The sequence below is a fragment of the Cantharellus anzutake genome (assembly GCF_015039405.1).
Source record: "Cantharellus anzutake strain C23 chromosome Unknown EI90scaffold_142, whole genome shotgun sequence".
Classification (NCBI taxonomy): Eukaryota; Fungi; Basidiomycota; class Agaricomycetes; order Cantharellales; family Hydnaceae; genus Cantharellus; species Cantharellus anzutake.
Genome location: NW_024067092.1, coordinates 113,676 through 137,798, shown reverse-complemented (window position 1 = coordinate 137,798; position 24,123 = coordinate 113,676). Strand labels below are relative to the sequence as shown.

Below are 24,123 nucleotides of genomic sequence, written 5' to 3'. Positions count from 1 at the left end.
TGGCGACTTATTTCTATTCATTCCGTTACACATAAATACTGGTTGTATACTACCTCGTACTTCAGTTCGAAAATCAACTAGGGTTACCCCCTGCACTCTCTGTCTGACTCAGTTGCACCCTCTGCCCTCTGAAATATCGGGGCCACGTCAAGTACAAGGCGCAACGCTCACGAATGAGTTGTTGAAGCTGAAACCCCGTTTCGCCACGATTGTCATGCCTGCCCTTAACGGGCTGTTACGCTGAAGCAGTGGACCTTAACGGTCACCGACGGTGAGTCACGGTAACGTTTTCCCACACCCTGACAGTATTTTTGAACTCCCCTCGCTCTTGACGTTAAACGATGTCTTGCAAACCCAGAACCCATTCTCAGACCTGCGCACCAGTGGCTGGTACTTCCGCATCACCATACATGCAGTACACCTCGCATGTACTATTTGATAGGGAAGAGCCAGACAAGCCGTTATTCGAGAGTTTCACAGCAGACCGGGCAGACTTAAGGTCCTCAACGCCAGTGAAACGCCATCGATACCGCTGGCAATGAACGCCAAGCGAAGTCGACAGTGATTCACTTGGTAATGAGGCTGAGTCAACGGCCCAGATACCAATCGAGCCGGAACCAGAACCGGAACCAGACCCCGAGCCAGTGCCACGAGAGGAGCTACCTGCCGATCTGCCGGTTACTGTCGATGAGATCGAAGAGATCGATATTGACCAAGCCGAGCAAGCCCTGCCGAAGGGATGTATGGCCTTCATACTCACCAAGGCAATCAGTGACCTTGCTTGAACCACCCACGACATCCGCCAGATGATCCCACCGCCGGCACCACCCGCAGCTCCTCCACTGCCACCTCGATCTGAACCGGCCCGTAAGAAGGTCCATGAACCCGAACCATTCGACGGTTCTGACCGTAACAAACTCCATACGTTCTTTGTCCAATGCGAAGTAAATTTTATGACCCATGCCCGAGCATTCCTGACCGAGGCTGACAAAGTCCTGTTCGCCGTCTCTTACTTGAAGGGGGCGGCACTGGACTGGTTTGAGCCCGACATCCTTTGCGGTCACCGCCCCGGTCGAGAACCATGGTGGATGAATGACTGGACAAGGTTTGTGGGAGAACTTGAGCGTAACTTCGGCCTGCACGACCCCGTCAGTGAAGCTGAAGAGCGTTTGTTCAACCTAACAATGAAGGATGGACAGACCATCGGGAAGTACGTTACCGAGTTCAACCGCTATGCAGGTAAGTTGGACAACTGGGGTGAAGGAGCCCTCCGTGCCCTGTTCTACCGCGGTTTGCCTGATCGCATCAAGGATGAAATTACTCGGTTTGGTAAGCCAACGTCGTTATACAACTTATGGGACCTTGCTGATGAAATCGATATGCGCTACTGGGAACGAAAGACCCAGACCAATCGGTGCAATAAACCCGCCTCCGACACCCATGATAAAGGCTCCCAAAAACCACACCCCGCCAAATCCCACCGATCCACCGCACCTTCCCCTGCCACACCCTCCACATCCACCAACAATAAGCCAAAGGACAAGCATCCCGATGGTAAGCCAAAGTCTGACCTCACTGCAAAACTCGGGAAAGATGGCAGGCTGACCAAAGAAGAGCATCAATGGCGCTTCGACAATAACCTATGCATGTTCTGCGGTAAGCCGGGACATGTAGCTAAAGAGTGTTACAAGGCCGGGTCGAGTGCGTCCAAGGCCAGAGTGGCCAAAGTCATGTCAGGGACTCGTCTGGGGTCGAGGGGGCCCGGGTGTAGCGTCCGGGGCTGAGAGCCTGGTGGGGGGTGGATTGGGTGTGCATACTGACAGGCCCGATGTGGGACAGTGGTCCCTGGCCACTTAGACTGAAGTGGAAAGTTGAGAAGAAGGCTACTTCTTCGGTTCCCACTTCAGGTTCGTTTATATACATGCGGCTTAGATCACATGACGGGTGCCACGTCACCCTCGCACACAGCTGTAACCACCCGGGTATCTCCGTGGGAGATCCCGAGGGCATCCGGTGCAGGTGCGCGTACTGGGCACAGTGGGAAGTTGCCCGAGGTGCCCGGTCTGGGTACATGGTGGGTGCGCTGTAGATGGGTCAATGGTACATTGATACAAAGAAAGTCGTCCATGTAGAATAAAGAGAGAATAAAGAAGAAGTAAGATAGGGAGAAAGTGAGGAGGGAAGAATGAGGAGGGAGGAAGGGAAAGGGGGAGGAGGTAAGGAAGGGTGGACAGTGGGGTACCGGGTCAGGTTGGGCCGGGTGGAGCCGGGTCAGGCAGGTGTGCCCTGACAAGTCACCACCCCAGAACCGGCCACGACACCAGAGCCGGAGTCAGACTTGTCGTCTGATGCAAAAAACTAACCGGCAACCCTCCGGATGCCGCACGATCGGAGGGTTGTACTCGACCCCTTTGTGCGAAGAGGGAGGTACGCTTGAACGCGTCCACCCTATCTGACCCCAATTCTCTTTCTTTCTCTGTTTCTTTCGGTTCCTGCGATGGTCGATTTCCCACTTCAAGGGGGAATGCCCCTGGCTCTCCTTTGTTTTCCAATTCTGGGGCCTCTATCCCCCATTCAAAAATGTTTTCCGCTAATGGTCCACCCTCACCTTCTCCTACCAACTGTGATCCTTCTTTTGTCTTTCCTGCTCTAATTGATTCAGGTTCTTCCGATTGTTTTATTGATACTAAGCTCGTTAATAAACACAATTTACAGACCTACTCCGTACCTGTGATGCAGCTCCGCTTGTTCGACGGCACGACAAATCACATGATAATGCGCGCCGTCGACCTCCCCGTCCACTTTGCTACTGGCGATGTTACCCTGACAACATTCTATGTCACCCCGTTGGATGGCTCTTGTGCTATCGTCCTGGGACACAACTGGCTCGCCCGCTACAATCTGTTGATTGATTGGGCAAAGAGCAGTATATCTTTCCGGACGTCTGAACAACCCAGGCCGACCCCCCAGAGCTCTCCTGTAACCCTGCCGGGTGTAGTCCCCCCAGGGGACACACTGGCCCCCGCTGCCAACATGCTGTGTAACCCTGACTGCCAGGCCCCTTCCATCGAGTTTGTTAGCCCAGCGGTGTTTGCCTGGGCCGCAAAACTCGACGGCTCCGTAACGTTCAGCCTGAGCATCCCGTCTTGAGCAAGTGAGCTGCGCGCAACCGTGACCTCCGAGCCTGCCGACCTCGATGCCGTACCAAAGGCCTATCACGAATACGCCGATGTGTTTAGCAAAAGCAAGGCTAACACTCTGGCACCACATCGTGAATTCGACCTGAGGATCAAGCTAGAGGAAGGTACACACCCGAGCTTGAGGCCCTTCGAGCGTTTCTCGATGAGCACCTAGCTACCGGCTTTATTAGGCCGTCTTCATCGGCGCACGCAGCGCTGGTGCTCTTTGTCTGCAAAAAGGATGGTTCACTCCGCCTTTGCGTAGACTTTAGGGGCCTCAACCGGATAACCAAGAAGAATAGATACCTGCTGCCATGCATAGCAGACCTACTGGATGCCCTGAGCCAAGCCAAAATTTACACCAAGCTCGATCTGTGGCACGCATACCATCTTGTGCGTATTGCCGTGGGTGATGAATGGAAGACCTCCTTCCGCACCCGTTACGGCTCCTATGAATGGCTAGTCATGCCATTCGGTCTCACCAACACGCCCGCAGCGTTCCAGCAGTTTGTCAATTCCATCTTTGCCGACCTCCTCGACGTCTGTGTTGTCGTCTACCTGGATGACATTCTCATATACTCAGAAGACGAGGCCTCCCATGAGGAGCACGTCTGAGAAGTCCTCCACCGATTATGACAACACAGCCTCTTTGCAAACCCGAAGAAGTGCGAATTCCACACAGACACCATGGAATACCTCGGGTATGTCCTTTCTCCCAACAGGCTGACCATGTCCGTGGAAAAGGTTAAGGCCATCCAAGATTGGCCCGAACCCCATAAGGTAAAGGATGTCCAGTCCTTCCTAGGATTCGCTAATTTCTATCGGCGTTTTATCCACGAATATTCTGATATTGCGGTACCGCTGACCCGACTCACCCGCAAGGGAGTCCCCTGGGTGTTCTCTGACGACTGCCGCATGGTGTTTCAACGCCTAAAGCGGGCCTTTACCTCTGCCCCCATCCTAACCCATTGGGTCCCCGACGTGCCGATCATCATCGAGACAGACACCTCCGATTATGCAATATCGGGCATCATCTCCATCCGCTGCCCGGATGATGAGATACGCCCTGTTGCTTTTCGGTCAAGGACGCTGACGGCGCCGGAACTCAATTATGACACCCACGACAAGGAGCTTCTAGCCATCTATGAAGCCTTTCGAGGATGGCGGCACTACTTAGAAGGCTCGGGAACACCCATCGACGTGGTCACTGACCACAAAAACCTGGAATATTTTTGCACCATGAAGCTCTTGACCCGCCGTCCAGCACAGTGGTCGGAGTTTCTGTCCCAATTCAACATGGTGGTCCGTTTCCGCCCAGGAAAATTGGGCACGAAACCGGATGCGTTGACTAGATGGTGGGACGTCTACCCCAAAGAGGGGGATAGGGACTACGCTTGCATTAACCCTCAAAACTTCAGACCGGTGTTCACACAGGAGCAGCTCGTGTCCTCCCTAAGAGCTACATACCTCACCGAACCCGTCCTCCACACAAGCTCCCTTGTTGACGTCAACGCTATCCATAAGGACATCATCACCGCCCTTCCCCATGACCCCGCCATTGTGGACTATCTCACCGCTGCGTTACCAGAGGATTCCCGTTGGTCTAGGGACGCAGATGGCCTCGTAAGGTTAGACAACCGGATCTATGTCCCAGATGCCAATGACCTCAGGCTCCGTGTGCTGAGATATAAGCATGACCACCCACTCTCTGGGCACTTTGGATGGAACCGTACCTTGGACCTTGTCCACCGGGAGTATACCTGGCCGGGTGTGCGCACCTTCGTTAAAGACAATGTGTCTTCTTGCACCGCTTGCGCCCGCACCAAAACTCCCTGCCACAAGCTGTACAGCCTGCTCAAACAGCTCCCAATCCCCGAATGCCCGTGGCACTCCATCTCCATGGACTTTATAGAACACCTTCCCACCTCTTCTGGTTACACCGCCATATTGGTTGTTGTTGACCGGTTGTCCAAACAGTGCGTCTTCGTACCGTCTATGGACACCGTCATGGTGCTGGATTTGGCAAAGCTGTTCTTACTCCACGTCTTTTCCAAGCACGGCATTCCCTCCCACATCACCTCGGATAGGGGATTCGAGTTTATCTCCCACTTCTTCTGCTCCCTGGGCAAGGCCCTCGATATATGGCTACACTTCACCTCGGGATACCACCCTGAAGGCGATGGTCAAACCGAGTGGATGAACCAAACCCTGGAGCAGTATCTCCGCGTTTATTGTAACTACCAGCAGGACAACTGGTCTGAACTCCTGCCCCTTGCCGAGTTCGCCTACAATAATGCCCCGAATGCTACCACGGGGGTTTCACCGTTCTTGGCCAACAAGGGGTATCACCCCAACCTTGCCGTCCACCCCAAGCGAGATCTGACCTCGGCGCGAGCACAAGAGTACTCGGTCGATCTCGACTCTGTCATATCCCGGAATCCCGACCCTGCGCACTCCCACCACACCACACCTTCCTAACAACTTCACCATGCCCTACACCATGCCTCCCCACTCCCCAAGTCACCTTCCCTCCTGATTGTCTCAGCTCTGGTCTGGTGGCAGCACACTGAACCTTGGCCACTCCCATCCCGGAAGCTCGGTCCCGAGTCGGAACATTCGGAGACTCCGGATTTGCTCCGATATCCCAACGGACCTCCAACATCCTGTGACATACCCTTAAAACATTCCTCCACCCATTTCATTTATTTGAGTCACCTAATATCCTTTGGATACGCAACTCCGCTTTCAGAGCTACCCGCATCCTTCGGTGATCTCACTCACGTTATCACTTATTAGTCACCTTCCATTCTTAGCACGACTACCTTCTTCCTACCATTCAGTCGGCTAACCCCCCCTTACCCATTTCTCGTTCCCATTCATTTTCCGGCCTCCAACTCCGCCCTCCTTGGTCCGACACCTCGGTTCCCTGTTTAAGATATCGTTCGGCACCTTTCGTTGTTGCCCCATTGTCATTCGGACTTTGACTAAGTCCTTTCCATTCCTCTTTATAAATACCCGTAGATTAGAACCTGTAGTTCCTCAGTTCTAATCTCGACTAAAATGCCACCCAAAGTCCCTCTGAGTGAATCCCGTTCCTATTCCACAAGATACCTCAGACATAAGAAATACAAGGACTAACTGAGACGTAACGGAGGCACAGCGCTCCCTCCAAGTCGCTGAGGCCACATCCTTCTTAGAGCCTCTTGTACCACCCAGCAGAACCGGGCTCCCTGAGAAGCTTCGGTTCACTACCGGAGCTCTCGGACCCTCCTCTAGTTGAGCCCCACCTGCATTCGGACTCACACATTTACCCCTACGATCCGGGTTTTTGACAGACTCCCTCCACCAGTTCCTCTGTGAAGAGATGACCCACGCCCAGCAGCGCTACCAAGGCCCTGCAGACGCTCGATGGCTCCCTGCACCGCTGTTCGACATCGGCAGCTCAGCGTTTGTCAAGGCCAAGTATTTCCGCACTACTAGGCTGTCGGCGAAACTTGCTGAGAAGAACCTTGGGCCGTTTGAGATCATTGCGCAGCCAGGTTCTCATTCATGCACACTCCGCCTCCCTGACACCATGAAGGCTGTGCACCCAGTCTTTCATGTCTCCCAACTTGAGCCCACGATACCCAATTCCATCCCTAACTGGGAACAGCCTCCGCCACTGCCAGTCGAGATCGCCGAGATCCTGGATTCCAAGATTGACCGACGGCACAGCTGCAAGCTGCTGTACCTGGTACGTTGGCTTGGGTATGAAGGCACTGACGAGGAAACCGAGTGGCTCCCCACTACGGAGTTGGAACACACCTCGGATCTCGTTGCCAATTTCCATGCACGATATCCGGCGAAGCCGGGACCACAACACGCTTGACAACAGAGGATGGGATTGTTAGTCGGTAAAGGCAGATTCTAACAACAGGGTAGAATAAGAGTCAGAGGTACTAGTCTCAGCCTGCCCCGCTCTCTCTCCACCCAACCTTGCACCCCGCTCCTCAGCCTCTGCATGTTCCCTCCTCGACTGCATGTCCATTAGGCATCGTTCCTCAGTATCGGTGACGTATTCGAGTAGGCGGCCCGCTATAGTGGTCAGGCCTGTCAAAGTCTTGTTCACGGCCAGGATTGCCTTGTGGATTCGTGCAAGGTGATCCTCAGTGGAACGCTCTCCCTCATTGTCTGATTCGTCATCGTCCACTTCCAACACCTCCGCGTTGTTGTGGGGACAAGTCCGTGCAGGTCAAACCAACACTTATCACACATTTCACCCCCTACTGCATCAGGGACTAGGATTGGTGAGTCGTGGTAATAGTAGGAGTTGTAGAGACTGTGGAGGTGGTTCTGACGAGTCCAAGATCGTCGGATTTGGTGGATTGGTTGAGGAGATCTGACATTTTCTTTATTTTCCTTACTATTTTCATTCATTCATGCATGTGACTTTCCTTTTATATTTGTATCGGACTCTTCCATGACAACTGTACAGACAGTTAGTTAGAGGTTAGAGAGAGTATCAGCACCGTACTCGCAGGACCCATACCTACCCTAGAGATAAAGAGAGACCTACCCCCCCTAGACCTGAGCCACGAGTCTAGATTGATAGACCCGTTACAGCATCCTCCTTAGGCCCCTTCACTCGTGGGCGCTGAAGGAGTGGAGCTGGATCACCTTATGTAACCAGTTTCCTACGTCCAATAACGATATTAGAGTTTGTGCTGATTTGCGTACTGACCGTGTTTTGGTTGCCAAATATATAATTGTTCACTGTCTAAACAACAATAAACACCCCCCAACAATCTCACCTGACGTATAGATCGTCTATGGATAAAATTCTATATTGACTTTACTATGATTTCTAGTCAATATTACACCTAGATATACCACTTTTCAGTAGGATGTGATTTTCCTGATAATTTACTGAAGGAAAACTACTAATAAAATAATTCCACAATAAATGTTACTCAATACAGGAGTGACCAAACTGCTCTTTCTATCGCTTAGAGTGCGTGCTAGTTATCTAGCAGGTTCAGGATCGCTCACTTTTCTCCTGTGGTGTGATAACCAAATATTACTGAGAGATTATTCAATTAAGAAGTCCCTCCACCAAATTCTCACTAATTCTCACTATGACACTTTTGTTCAGCTGTGTCTAACTGACCCTAACTCACGCTTAGAGTGACGTGTTAGTTTTATATTAGCTAACAACTAATATTTGCTTTTATCTTTTGGAGCAAACGAACCAACCACTGGTGAGGAGAATTAAACTTTTATTTCTACCTGAGGTTTGAGAGGGGGCAGAAGTGGCGGCCTTTTATGCTTTTCAGAGGCCTCTCTACTCCCACGCCTCGCACTAGTTACATGTGCTACATTTGTATTATAGATAGTTCTAGAATGATATAGGGGCTTGGGCTGTGTAAGCTTAATAATGGACTTAGGACATGACTCAGAAATAAGTAATTCATTTCTTTGTCTTTTGGGCCGATCTTAGCGGGATCTTGTAGCGCTGAAGCTATGCTCTACACCGCCTTAATTACAAACGGTTATCTTTAGAAATGACTCGGCTATAAAGGAACTTTCTAGACTGTTCTCTAATTGACCCCTTTTTGTGAAGCCGCATCATTACTAATGTTCTAGAGCTTTCCCAATTAATTAACTGATCCGCGGACTTCTGAATCACTTCATGCTTATGATCCGAGATCCAGATCATCAATCATTCCTTTGTTCCGATTTATTTGAGCTTAAAATCAAAAAGTCTTGATGAATCATGGGAAAATATACAAGATCCGGTTTTTTAGCATTTTCTCCTCTTCTGATGCGATCAAAACTGTCCGCCCGCGCCGGGGAATACTCTGTCATATGGTATTTGGTCCGCCAGACTTCCGGGCGCCAATATATTTCCCTTGAGTCACATTACTTTTTATAAGAATTAGCAAATAAATATATAAGAATTATAAGGTGTTTCGCCGTTTGAGCGATATCTCCGTCAGTTTTGAAGCTTTTAGAATGAAACAAAACCGTGGATAAAGTTTAGAAACAGTCCTTTCAGATGGTAAAGAGATTACAGTCAAAGGTTTACTGGTTCCCGAGATATTCACATTTCTTTCCCAATGTTCCTTCTTATTCTGCCATCTATGTGCTATTTTCTTGTTGTAGGGATATATTCTTTGAATATTACACCTATGCGAGGTTCTAGGCATGCTTGTAGTAGATTAAATCTCATGCTACATGGGTGTAGATAATTTATAATGATCTTCTAATGTCTGTCCAGTCTCATAAAGATCATGAGATCTGTTAAACATCTGAACTTGTCACCTGTTTGTTGACTATTCTGATAGATCATTGTTTTATTCTTTGAATATTATTTCTCCTACAGCGCTTCACCATGGGTGACGTCCAGTCCCCGCGTCGACACTTCTGCTTCAGTCTCTGGCACTCGGTGCAAACACTGCGATTGCCCGTACCCAAGATGCAGGCAACCTTACGCTGGACACAATGATCGCAAGGTGGGGGATCCTCTCCCACTGTAGATGGTCGATTACTGGCCGCAGGACGCTGTGATCGAGATGATCAGGACGATCAGTAGCACCCTGCGTCCCTGATCAGTTGACCAGGACTACTCACCTTCCCCATCACCGACTCAGCCGTTTTCCTTTTCTTCTTCTCCTCTTCTTCAGCAGCAAGACGAGCTGCCGCTAGACGCTTTGCCTCGCAGTGAGCCTCTTCTGCGCAACGCAATTCCTCCATGCGATCAGCCTCAACTCGGTGCCGTCTGTGGCGTTCTTGGCGTTTTGGAGCATGAGCTCCTGCTCGTTGCCGGAGTTGTACTGGAGGTCTTCAATTTTCCAGGAAGAGAGGTCCATCGCGCAAGCCTTAGGGGGCATCTTGGGTTGCGATAGCAAGTTAAGTCCTTTTGTTCAGATCGCCGTCGGAATCAAACCTGGCATAGGCCACAGGATTCTCATGCGTGCATGGGACTTCAAGGGTTCAGTCCCAAGGGGGGGATACTGTCACGACCCGGCAATTCCCACAGTCAGGTGATTACTCCCCACACCTTCTCCCTCCTCTGCTTTGACCCCGTCAACTCCGCTACCTGCCCAACACCGCCTGAACAAGCCTGTCACCCTTCTCTGCCACTGCTACCTGTTTCCACAGCCCGTCACGGGCCTATGAGTCATTCCTTATCACACTTGTTTTTCTTGACAGCTGTGCATGGCCATCCTTCTCCCACACCCTTTGTTTGTTTTCATTCCTTCTTAAGCCCGCCCGCAATCTCCGGGAGATCTGGTGACTTATTTCTATTCATTCCATTACACATAAATACCGGTTGTATACTACCTCATACTTCAGTTCGAAAATCAACTAGGGTTACCCCCTGCACTCTCTGTCTGACTCAGTCGCACCCTCTGCCCTCTGAAATATCGGGGCCACATCAAGTACGAGGCGCAACGCTCACGAACGAGTCGTTGAAGCTGAAACCCCGTTTCGCTGCGATTGTCATCCCCGCCCTTAATGGGCTGTTACGCCAAAGCAGCAGACCTCAACGGTCGCCAACAGCAAGTCACGGTAACGTTTTCCCACGCCCTGACAACTTAGCATGGAAGGACCTTGGCCTCAGCGACTCAGGCGGAGCGCTGGTTGTCCTGGGGGTCCCTAATTTCGGATCTAGCAAAGGAAAGTCTCTTGGGGGGAAATCAAGTCGATTTCGGACCGAGGTTACAAGTTACTATGTACATTGTATATAAGGAGGGGTCCGGAATCAAAAGGGGCAAGGGTACTCCAAAAGGAGCTGGAATGAGGAACAACACCGAGGGTCAAGGGTTTGACTCAATGGTGTTTCCCAAAGGAGGAGTGTGTCAGGGCACACACCCTGACTAGCCCGGACCCGGACCTGCGTCCGGACCCGCTTCCACCCGCCATGCTTCCCGCATGTGCACATGCTCTGCACGCTGCATGCTCTGGGCCCGGTTCCTACCCCTTCATGTGACTTCCGGGTATCCCCGGAAGTTTGCTGATATTGTGGCCACTGTGGGAAGATGAGAAGTTAGCTTCCTTCTCATCTCCTTACCCACAGTAGGATTGTGCCCTGGATAGGGCTGGCCAGACCTGAGGCTGTGGGCCATAGGGGAGGGTCATGGGGACCCGGGAGTCGTCCCCTGACAGAGTGAAGGGCCAAGGCCCAAGGAGGAAGGAAGGAGGATGGGAGTGGGGAATGGCTGACTGACTGAATAGAAAGGAAGCAACAGCCCAAATAGGAATGAGGGAGAATAGCGGAATTGAATGGAGCAATGCAATAGTTGCAAGGTCCGAAGTAAGTCCGGAAAGTCTGAACTCGGAAGTTAAACTCCGGAATATTGGCAAAGGCAATTAAATGGAATGAGCTAACCAATACAATGGGTATAAGCGGAGGTGGAGTCAAAGTCTGAGGTTGGAGCTAAGACTGGAGGTTCCGGAGACAGAGATGCAAACGGGATTCCGGAGTGGAGGTCTGGAGTCGGGAGCATAGGTGTTGCGTACTCATCTGGAAGGTGTCGAGGTTGGGGTCGGACCCGGAAATGGAGACAAGGGGATGATGGAAGCAGAGCAGTACTAAAGGTCATGGGTTAGACTCTGTGGTACATCCGAAAGGAGGTAGGGAGGGCGAAGCCCAGAGGGGCAGGAGGATGAGGTGAAGTGGGATTGATGACTAACTGGCTAAAATGGAAGGAAGCAGTAGTCCAAATAGGGATGAGGGGAAAGTGCAAAGGATACAGTACAAGCGGTGAGAGTGCTGAGGGCATTCTGTAAAACTCGGAGGTAGCGGAGCTTACAGAGGTTATGGAGTCCAAGTTGGAAGTCTGAGAAATATTGGCAATGGAGTTTACATGAAGTGAGGTCACCAATACAATGGACTTAAGCTGAGGTGGAGTCAAAGTCTGAGGTCGGAACCATGACAAGATCTCAGAGCAAAGGTATGAGTGGTGTCCAAGTACAGGGTACGGGACTGTGGTGGAAGGTCGTAACTTTGGCGGAGGTTGGCAGAAGAGGGGTGGAGGAGAGGAGTAAGAGGAGTGATGTCAGGTCCAAAGGTGGATATCAGAGTGGACGGGGGTAAGGTAGGAGAGGGATGGAAGGTGAGGAGAGGAGTGGCATCATGTCTGAAGGCAGGTATTGGAGCGGACAGGGGTAAGGTAGGACTCTGGAGGTGGTGGAGAGGGTCCGGAAGTTGGATTGGGATCGGGTATGTATGGATATGACACACTGCATGCTCTGTGCACCACATGATCTGGCCCCAGATCCTGCCCTCATGTGACTTCCGGGTATCCCCAGAAGTTTTCGCCATATTGGGGCCACTGTGGGAAAGTGAGAAGTTAACCTTCTTCTCACTTTCCTACCCACAGTATAGTTATGCCCTGAGATGGGCTGTGTTTACAGGTTAGGCTGTGGGCCATAGAGAGGGGTCATGGGGACCTGGGGTTCATCCCCTGACACACCACTCCCTTCAACATTACTATACCCTGTCCCAGTTCCCTCCACTGTTTCACTCCACTTCCACTTCCACTGCCCCTGCTCTGGACTAGTCCTTGACACTGGCACCCTTAGCCATCTCCACCCCAGATGCTCGGACCTGAGCCAGAACCTTCTATCCATTTCATTTATTGGAGTCACCCAATATTCCTTGGATGTGTAACTCCAGTTTCAGAGCTATGTATCTGCATCCCCAGCGACTCTACCCTTCACTTCTTGATTAGTCATCTTCTGTTTCTCTCATGACTGATGTCTTCTTTCAATTCAGTTGGCTAACCTTGGTTACTGTCAGGGATCGGCCCCTGACCCCGCTGTCAGGGCACCCAACCACACCCCAGAACCACCTTCCCAGACTTCCCCCACTTCCCAGACCTCCCCATCCCTACATATCTCTCACAACTTCAGCCCGCATGTGAGCCCGTGGGAAAAATCACGTGGGTCAAGGTGAGCAACTCGCCTTAACCCACGTGACACCTTTTCCGAGTCGCGGGAACATGCTCGGCTTCTACCCGGAGTCACATTATGAACTGTACAGTACACTTCCTTTTTATAGTAGCCAAGCGGGGAATAGGGAAACTTACCCTTCTTCTCAACTCAATCCCCGCTTAGGCAAGTTGTAGTTACCCTCTGTAATACATGACAACTCAATCCCCGCTTAGTCCCTTCAGTGAGTTTGAGGAGCTGAGGACAGGGTCTAGCGCCCAACCACCCGGAACATCGCACACACCTAGGCCTGAGGTCGGGCTGTCCCTGATCGAGGACCGAGCCCTGACAGCAGAAGAAGGGTTCAACCTACTTCTATCCCCCCCGATGTCGCTGGAAGATCAGATAGCGGAGCTGACCTGCCAGCTCCAAGATCTCCAGGCCCAACTGGCCACCCAGACCAGACCCACGGCCCCAGCCCCGGCCCCTACACCCACTCCGGCTCATAAGCCACCCAAAGTAGCCACCCCTACCCCCTTCTCTGGGTCACAAGATGACCTAGACCGCTTCAAGGCAGAGTGTGGACTCTACATGAGCATGCGCCATGCCGAGTTTCCGGACGAACACAGCCAAGTCCTGTTTGTCCTGTCATACATGAAAGGAGGGACTGCCGGACCGTGGGCCACCCAACGCATCAACACCCTCCTTGCCCCAGGAGCCCCAGCCATTTCCTTTGATGACTTTGCGGCGGAACTCGATTCTATGTTTGCAGACCCAAACCGACAAGCCACAGCCCATCAAAAGCTTGCCTCACTCTGACAAGGGGATGAGTCGGTAGACAAACTGATCCAGCAGTTTGAGCTGCATGGCCCAGTGTCACGAATGGGAGATGTTGCTCTTGTGGACCGATTTGAGCACGCCCTTCACCCACGCCTTTGCGAAAACATCTATCGCCTCCGGCCCATGCCCACGACATGGGCAGAATGGAAGCGTGAAGCCTCCCTCCTTGACAATCAGTGGCGACGATTCCAAGCCACCCAAGCTCAAGCCCGCCCCCTGGCTGTCAAGCCATCCCCATTTCACTCCCGACCTCCTCCCGGGCCCGTTCCCCCTCCCGCTGCACCCACACCCTCAGCCCCAGCCCCGAAAGTCGGCCCCCAACCCATGGACCTGGACCGCATCCACCCCCCAGGACCGAGCAGAGGCGCATTGGACCCTGCTATAACTGCAATCGGCTAGGGCACATAGCCCGAGACTGCCTGAGGCCGAGACCCTATCAGGCCCAGGCCACATTACAAGGGGAGGCCCCTAGGGAGATGACCCGCCTGGCCCCGGAAGACCTCCGGGCGATCGCAGACCTGCTAAAGGACCGCCCCCTCACCCAGGAGCTGGACCGTGCAGAGGAGGAAGCGGGGGAGGAGAGACCTGCTGAGGATTTTCAGGAGGACGACCGGTGAGGGATGTGCCCCGGTCGTCCCCCAGCATCACTGTACCTGCATGTAGATACCATGGCAATTCCAGGACTACAGCACAACCTAAGTTACACCGAGTGATCGCTAAGAAAAAAAGAGCCACACCCACAAAACCCCGCAGAGAGAACCCACAATGCGCCTTGGCTGAGGTTGCTGTTCCCCCACCTGCGATCTACATACTATCCAAACGCCCTCCTCGCTCCCTCAACCTTCTGGTGAAGCTGACTGCAACCACCTCTCTCGCCTCAGTGACCACCTCCGCCCTCCTAGACTCAGGGGCCACAGGGATGTTTGTCAGTCGTGAATTCGTCCGGAAGCATGGCCTGGAGACTACCCCCCTACCCCAACCAATCCCGGTCCACAATGTGGATGGCACCCCAAATGAGAATGGATCCATCACGGAGGAGGTGGATGCACTCCTTACGTTTGGTCAACACACGGAGCGAGCTCGCTTTGCAGTGACCAACTTGGGGTGCCAGTCAGTCATTATTGGTCACTCGTGGTTGACACACCACAACCCGGAAGTGGACTGGGCCCGACAAAAGGTCATCATGTCCCGCTGCCCACCTGCCTGCCAAACGCTCAGGGTGGCGCCAATAGCTCCGAAGGAGCCTGACCTCACAGTAGAACCCGGGGATGGACTGTACGCAGCCATGATTCCCCCAGGATGGGGACACGACCTGAGGGCGACCACCACCCCATCGCAGCGGATGGCCCAAAGAGTGCAGGACCCCACCCCAGGGGAAAAGCCTCTCGAGGAGATGGTGCCTGAGTGCTACCGAGACTTCAGGGACGTCTTCTTGAAAGAGGCCTTTGACCAACTACCACTCCGGAAACCTTGGGACCACGCCATTGACCTCATCCCTGAGGCTAAGCTGCCACGAGGAAAGACCTTCCCACTGTCCCCTGCAGAACAAGGAGAGCTCGATGACTTCCTCAGGGAGAACTTGGCAAATGGGCGGATCCGCCCATCCAAATCCCCCATGGGGGCCCCAGTGTTCTTCGTGAAGAAGAAGGACAGCTCCTTAAGGCTGGTCCAGGACTATCGAAAGCTGAATGAGATCACCGTCAAGAACTCCTACCCCCTCCCCCTAGTTTCCGACATCCTCACCCGCCTCTGGGATGCCAAGTGGTTCTCAGCCCTCGACCTCCGGTGGGGGTTCAACAACGTCCGCATCAAGGAGGGAGACGAGTGGAAGGCAGCCTTTGCAACCAACCGAGGGTTGTTTGAGCCAATGGTGATGTTCTTCGGACTGTGCAACTCCCCGGCCACCTTCCAGACCATGATGAATGACATCCTCAGGGATTTCATAGACCGAGGGGTCGTCATCTGCTACATGGACGACATCCTGGTGTTCACACCCACCCTGGAGGAGCACCGGAAGGTCGTCCGGGAGGTCCTATCCACACTGAGGGGCCGGAAGCTGTTCCTCAAACCGGAGAAATGCAAGTTTGAGCAGCAGAAGATCAACTACCTGGGCCTTGTCATCTCAGAGAACCACGTTGCCATGGACCCAGTGAAGGTTCAGGGAGTGACTGACTGGCCAGCACCCACGAAGGTCAAAGAGGTCCAGTCTTTCCTGGGGTTTGTCAACTTCTACCGCCGCTTCATCCAGGACTTCTCCGAGAAGGCCCGGCCCCTTCACACACTCACCCGGAAGTCGAAGCAGTGGACCTGGGGGAGAAAGGAACAGGAAGCATTTGATGGGCTGAAGGAGGCTGTCACCTCAGCACCGGTCCTCACCTTCCCATCGGACTCAGGTCAGTTCCGACTGGAGTGTGATGCCTCCAACTTCGCAACAGGGGCGGTACTCTCCCAGCTCCAGACAGATGGGGAATTCCACCCGGTGGCGTTCATGTCAAAGGGCTTCTCAGATGCAGAGAGGAACTACAAAATCTATGACAAGGAGATGCTTGCCATAGTCCGAGCCCTGGAAGAGTGGCGCCATTTCCTTGAAGGCACCCCTGAGAGGTTCGACATATACACCAACCACAGAAACCTCTCCTACTTCCGCTCAGCCCAGAGGCTAAACCGGCGTCAGGCACGGTGGTCCCTCTACCTCTCCCGCTTCCACTTCCTGCTAGTCCATAAACCAGGGAAACTCATGGGGAAGCCCAATGCCCTCTCATGTCGGCCAGACCACCCGAAAGGGAAGGACGACAACACGGACATGACCCTCCTACACCCAGGCTGGTTTGAAGTCAGAGCTATGGAGGGGGTCACAGTGGAGGGAGAAGAGGCAGACATCCTGGACAGGATACGCAGGGGGAAGGAGCATGACAAGGGAGTGGTAAAGGCAATGAGAGAGCTGGAAAGGGGGACCCTACACTCGGATGAATGGGAGAAGGAAGGGGAACTGATCCTCCACCGGGGCCGGGTGTATGTCCCGAAAGACCCACAGCTCCGCCATGACCTGGTACAACTCCACCATGACTCGGTGGCAACAGGCCACCCTGGGCGGTGGAAGACTGTGGAGCTCGTCTCCCGAAACTACTGGTGGCCCCAGATGGCACAGTATGTTGCACAGTACATCTCAGGGTGCGACACCTGCAACAGAGTGAAGACATTCCCATCTCGGAAAGTCGGGAAGCTCATCCCAAACAAGGTCCCTACCCGCAGGTGGCAGGTGATTTCAGTAGACACCATTGGAGAACTCCCAGACTCCAAGGGGTACAACGCAATCCTGGTAGTGGTAGACCGACTTTCAAAGCGCATTCACGCAATCCCCACAGTCACTACGGTAGACTCAGCAGGCGTGGCCCGGCTCTTCCTCGAACACATCTGGAGGCATCATGGCCTCCCAGAGGAAGTGCTCAGCGACCGAGGCAGTGCATTTGTCTCCCGCTTCTCCAGGGAGCTAGCAGACCTCTTAGGGATCAAGCTCGCCCCTTCAACAGCCTACCACCCACAGACTGATGGCCAGACGGAGCGTGTCAACCAGGAAATAGAAACCTACCTCCGGGTGTTCGTCAACCACAGGCAAGACAACTGGGCTGACTGGCTGCCGCTTGCCGAGTTCGCCTATAACAACCGCATCCACTCTTCCACCCACCGCACTGTCAGGGACGCGTCCGGGGTAGAGGGGGTCCGGATGTATCGCCCGGCAGAAGGGCCCTCACGGGGTGCAAACCGGGTGTGCGTGCTGGCGGGTCCGGGGAGGGACAGCAGTCCCTGGCCACTTAGACTGAAGTGGAGAATGTGTTATTGTTATTAAAAGGGAAAACTATACTACTTACCTGAAGTGGAGAATGTGAGAAGAAGGTTACTTCTTCGGTTCCCACTTCAGGTACATTTATGTACATGCGGCTTGAGTCACATGACGAGTGCCACGTCACCCTCGGAGGCAGCCGCAGGCATCTGGGTGTCCCCGCGGGGGATCCCGAGAGCGTCCGCTGCATGCGCGCTGAAGGAGTGGAGCTGGATCACCTTATGTAACCAGTTTCCTACGTCCAATAACGATATTAGAGTTTGTGCTGATTTGCGTACTGACCGTGTTTTGGTTGCCAAATATATAATTGTTCACTGTCTAAACAACAATAAACACCCCCCAACAATCTCACCTGACGTATAGATCGTCTATGGATAAAATTCTATATTGACTTTACTATGATTTCTAGTCAATATTACACCTAGATATACCACTTTTCAGTAGGATGTGATTTTCCTGATAATTTACTGAAGGAAAACTACTAATAAAATAATTCCACAATAAATGTTACTCAATACAGGAGTGACCAAACTGCTCTTTCTATCGCTTAGAGTGCGTGCTAGTTATCTAGCAGGTTCAGGATCGCTCACTTTTCTCCTGTGGTGTGATAACCAAATATTACTGAGAGATTATTCAATTAAGAAGTCCCTCCACCAAATTCTCACTAATTCTCACTATGACACTTTTGTTCAGCTGTGTCTAACTGACCCTAACTCACGCTTAGAGTGACGTGTTAGTTTTATATTAGCTAACAACTAATATTTGCTTTTATCTTTTGGAGCAAACGAACCAACCACTGGTGAGGAGAATTAAACTTTTATTTCTACCTGAGGTTTGAGAGGGGGCAGAAGCGGTGGCCTTTTATGCTTTTCAGAGGCCTCTCTACTCCCACGCCTCGCACTAGTTACATGTGCTACATTTGTATTATAGATAGTTCTAGAATGATATAGGGGCTTGGGCTGTGTAAGCTTAATAATGGACTTAGGACATGACTCAGCAATAAGTAATTCATTTCTTTGTCTTTTGGGCCGATCTCAGCGGGATCTTGTAGCGCTGAAGCTATGCTCTACACCGCCTTAATTACGAACGGTTATCTTTAGAAATGACTCGGCTATAAAGGAACTTTCTAGACTGTTCTCTAATTGACCCCTTTTTGTGAAGCCACATCATTACTAATGTTCTAGAGCCTTCCCAATTAATTAACTGATCCGCGGACTTCTGAATCACTTCATGCTTATGATCCGAGATCCAGATCATCAATCATTCCTTTGTTCCGATTTATTTGGGCTTAAAATCAAAAAGTTTTGATGAATCATGGGAAAATATACAAGATCCGGTTTTTTAGCATTTTCTCCTCTTCTGATGCGATCAAAAACTGTCCGCCCGCGCCGGGGAATACTCTATCATATGGTATTCGGTCCGCCAGACTTCCGGGCGCCAATATATTTCCCTTGAGTCACATTACCTTTTGTAAGAATTAGCAAATAAATATATATGAATTATAAGGTGTTTCGCCGTTTGAGCGATATCTCCGTCAGTTTTGAAGCTTTTAGAATGAAACAAAACCGTGGATAAAGTTAAGAAACAGTCCTTCCAGATGGTAAAAAGATTACAGTCAAAAGTTTACTGGTTCCCGAGATATTTACATTCCTTTCCCAATGTTCCTTCTTATTCTGCCGTCTATGTGCTATTTTCTTGTTGTAGGGATATATTCTTTGAATATTACACCTATGTCAAGTTCTAGGCATGATTGTAGTAGATTAAATCTCATACTACATGGGTGTAGATATTTTATAATGATCTTCTAATGTCTGTCCAGTCTCATAAAGATCATGAGATCTGTTAAACGTCTGAACTTGTCACCTGTTCGTTGACTATTCTGATAGATCATTGTTTTATTCTTTGAATATGATTTCTCCTACAGCGCGTGCTGGGCACAGCGGGGAGCCGTCCGGGGTGTGTGGGCCGGACGGGTCAATAGTACATTGATACAAAGGAAGGTGGTCCGTGTAGATAGAAGGAAATAAACAAGAAAAGGAAGATGAGAGGAATGGGATAAAGAAAGGGGAAGAAAGAGAGAAAGGAAAGGGGAGGAGAGACAGAGGAAGGAGGAGGGAGAGGGTTGGACAGCGGGGAGCAGGTGTGGTGTGGTCGGGTGGGTCCGGGTGGACCCAGGTCAGGCGGGTGTGCCCTGACACGCACCCCCTTCGAGCTTGACTCCGGGCAACACCCACGCATGGGGACCGAACCGACCCGCATGTCTGAAGTTGAAGGGGCTAATGACTTTGCCTCTCGGATGATGAAGATGCAAGAGGAGGCAAAGGCAGCACTAGAGCACGCAGCAGAAGAGATGGCACGGTACTATGACAGGAACTGGAAGGCAGCACCAGTCTACCAAGTTGGGGACAAAGTCTGGCTCAACACTCAAAACTACACGACAGACCGACCAACCAAGAAGCTTGACCACAGATGGATCGGCCCCTTCCAGATCGTCAAGGTGGTATCCCCAGCAGCAGTAAAGCTACAGCTTACAGCCCATCAAAGAGGAATTCACCTGGTAGTCTCGGTCTCAAACACCCGCCCCTACGCCCCAGACAGAATCTCTGAACACCATGCAGACCCGCTCCCTGGCCCGGACATCGTGAATGGAGAAGAGGAGTATGAAGTGGAGAAAATCCTGGATTCCAGGTACCGGTATGGATGGCTCTGGTACTTCGTCAAATTCTCTGGCTGGCCAAACTCAGAAAATGAATGGCTCCCCAGAGAGAACCTGGAGAACTCCCCAGACCTCCTGAAAGAATTCCACCAGGCCCACCCGGAAGCCCCCAGACCAAGGAGGACAAAGGAAACCCCCCAACCATGGACCACAGCCACTTCGAGGCGAAGTGGCATAGAGGGGGGGTGATGTCAGGGATCGGCCCCTGACCCTGCTGTCAGGGCACCCAACCATGCCCCAGAACCACCTTCCCAGACTTCCCCCACTTCCCAGACCTCCCCATCCCTACATATCTCTCACAACTTCAGCCCGCATGTGAGCCCGCAGGAAAAATCACGTGGGTCAAGGCGAGCAACTCGCCTTAACCCACGTGACACCTTTTCCGAGTCGCGGGAACATGCTCGGCTTCTACCTGGAGTCACGTTATGAACTGTACAGTACACTTCCTTTTTATAGTAGCCAAGCAGGGAATAGGGAAACTTACCCTTCTTCTCAACTCAATCCCCGCTTAGGCAAGTTGTAGTTACCCTCTGTAATACATGACAACTCAATCCCTGCTTAGTCCCTTCAGTGAGTTTGAGGAGCTGAGGACAGGGTCTAGCGCCCAACCACCCGGAACATCGCACACACCTAGGCCTGAGGTCAGGCTGTCCCTGATCGAAGACCGAGCCCTGACAGTTACCCATTTCTTGTTCCCATTCATTCCTTGGCCTTCTTCTCTGCCCTCCTTGACCTGACACCTGGGTTCCCTGTTCAGGTTATCCCTTGGCACCTTTCAGAACCTTTCAGTACCTTTTGGACTTTGTGTAAAGTCCTCTATATATACCTGTAGTTTAGAAACCATTGTACCTTAGTGTTAGATGCTGGTCCAGGGTTGGCACCGAAGGTCACCATTGCAGGCTGCTATAGGCCGCGATGGCCATGATGCCATGAACAAGGCCCAAGGGTAGGGCATTTGGCCTCAGCGACTCTAAAGGAGTGCTGTGCCCCCTAGCTGTCTCTTGGCCCTCATTTCAGACTCACTGGGGTTGCCTTGCTGGGGTCAGGACTTGGGGGTCATGGTCAAATCGATATTAGAGCTAAAGTACTATAATGTATCATACAGGATATATATAGGAAGAGGAAATAGGCTTCTTCTCACTTTCACACTTCAGACTAAGTGGTCAGGGACACTCACCCCACAACAGGACCACCACTATGCACAGCCATTTCTCGTCCCACCAAGTCCCCAGCACCAGGACTTTGCCGCTTTCAGAGCTGTCCCTGACAAGATGTTACACATAGAGACTAACATTACATGCAGACAAAGAATTTGAGTTGTACATTGACAGTACCTATTCATCACCATGTGTAGTGCTGTTGCCTCCATGACTTCCACGACCTCTGTGACTGCTGCTACCCTGGGCTCCACCTCTCTGGCCTCTCCTTCCACGACTAACTTCTCGAGAACTGTCATTCCCAGAAGTGTCACCTGTGTGGGCCCGGCCTCTGTGCCCATACCTTGTCTCCCTCCCCTCATCCAGGCTGACTGGGGTAGCCACCACTTCAGTCTGTACATCTGGTTCTGGACCTTCAGCAAAATTGTCAGTACCAAAATATATAAGGGAAAATTGGCTGAACACATGAGACATTTCAGAGGAAACATTAACATTGAGTGACACTGGATCTGCTTCCTATGGTAAATTTTTAGTACTCACACAGTGTGGAACTCTAGCCTGCATCAATTCCTGCAAATCTGATGGAAGACTCACATTACTGCCACTAAGCTCCATTTCTTCAAGAAGAGCACTCAGGCCCAAAGAAAGACTTCCAGCTCGTCCTGATGCATGTGCATCTCCTGCTCCTGCAGGAGGACCAAACAAGAAATGCTTGTACCAATCCATGGTCTTATGCATTGGTTGGACTGTGGTCGTTTTCTCTTGGTGAAGTAGGGTAAGGATAAAATGATAGAAGTTGAGAAGGATATCAACATAGTTGGTGGCACTGGGCTTGCCAGAACCAGAAACCATCTCAGTGTCACCAGACAAAATGAAATAAACCTGTTGTTTAGATATAATTGGTCAGCACAAGATTCTCAAGCAGAATTCTACTTATGGCATACCAGCATTGAAACAATGGCCAAAGTGCCAGGGGTTATTTCAGTTACCTCATACATGCTCCCTAGTGCCCTTTGTGATGCATATAATTCTGCAGGCTCCCAATTCTCAAGCTCAGGGGATCCTGGAAAGGGGATGGAAGAAACAGGGCCATTGAGTGCAGAAGGACCAAAAATAATGACAATTATCCCCTTGTTGTAGCACTGTGAGTAGAATAATATGTATAGCCCACAAGTGAAATACTTACAGCTGCAAGGACCTGTGAGCGAAACACATGTTGATGATGAGATCAGTCATTGTCTGGGAACAAGAACAAAGGCAAGTGGTCGAAGGGGTTGGTAGAATCAGGGATTACTCCCAAATATTCTTGAAGTTGTTCCACAGTTGGGCCATGACCCAACTTCAGCACTGGTATGCTTAGGTCCATGCCAAACAGTTGAAAACTTGATTGCCACAAGCAGCTCATCATTTGCCGCCTTTGTGCCCCAACAGCTGAAACAAACTAGTTGTACCAGACATGCCTAATTAGTGAAAGCCACAAGGAGAATCACTAGCACATGAGTACATACCTTTGCTGACCAAGGCATAGCTCCAGAATGAGTGCGGAGCTCATTTGTTAAGATAGGATATTTCATTGTGAGAATTTTGTGGACACAGAATTGATTGAAATTTTCAACAGATGAAAACATTTCTGTTGGTGCCCATGAGTGGAAATCACTGCTGAGTTCCACCAGAAGGGAAACTTTCGATAAAAAAGGAGAATGGAAAATGGCATAAAGGGCTGCATATTTTGTGATCGAAGTCTCAATGCTTTTGACAGTAGAGGCATCACCAGGGGTAGGGTCATCACTATCAGTGCCATTGTTGTTGGTGTCTCCAGCAACTTCACTGTCATCAGCTTCACCATGCACATCAGTGTTGATGGGCAGATCAGACACAGTAGGTGGTTGCACTGGTGTAGAACTAGATGGTGCCTGGAAGCCACGGGATTGGAAGGCAGTAGAGCTTAGTGAGGCAGACATAGCAGTAGTGCTTGTGCTAATGAACCTAGTTGTGATTAAGGCTGGGGGAAAGGAACATCCCCAGCAAGTCTCAGCTATATACATGAAGAGCACGGTATTTAGGAAACCAAACAATACACCGATAGGATCACATGATCATAGAATATGCAAGAATATCACAGGGCACAGGTAATCGGTGTGTATGAATATAACCGGTAATATTCCCACGTGTGTACACACAATCGGTCCATCAGCACAGTATCAGATTGTACAACAGTGCTGTGGTTGTTTTATGGGTGGATAGATAGCCAAAATTAGATTGCTCACATCTAATACTACCGTACATTGAGTGAAATAGTAATATGTGGTACAGTGCCGATGGATGCAGCAATGGGAAATGGAATGTGCGACAAATGGCACTGAAGATGCCCCACCCAACCTAAACGTCACACAAGCCCAATCAACTTGATGGAAGTGGTGGGAGGAAAATGGCTTGCAGATATGAGGTAGGATGCCGGACAGGGGGAGTTTGCAA

The 24,123-nt window shown here is 51.2% G+C and overlaps 1 protein-coding gene across 1 annotated transcript; it reads right to left on the bottom strand.

Moving 5' to 3' along the window:
- Window positions 1-21,654: 21,654 nt before the first annotated feature.
- Window positions 21,655-23,609, bottom strand: EI90DRAFT_3022166 (uncharacterized protein; the record flags this gene model as incomplete). The annotated part of the gene is made up of 7 exons (XM_039057744.1): window positions 21,655-21,754; window positions 21,826-22,061; window positions 22,189-22,218; window positions 22,243-22,530; window positions 22,593-22,790; window positions 22,835-22,846; window positions 23,157-23,609. 7 exons carry the CDS (start codon window positions 23,607-23,609, stop codon window positions 21,655-21,657), a joined length of 1,317 nt encoding a protein of 438 aa, XP_038908739.1.
- Between the last annotated feature and the right edge of the window lie 514 nt (window positions 23,610-24,123).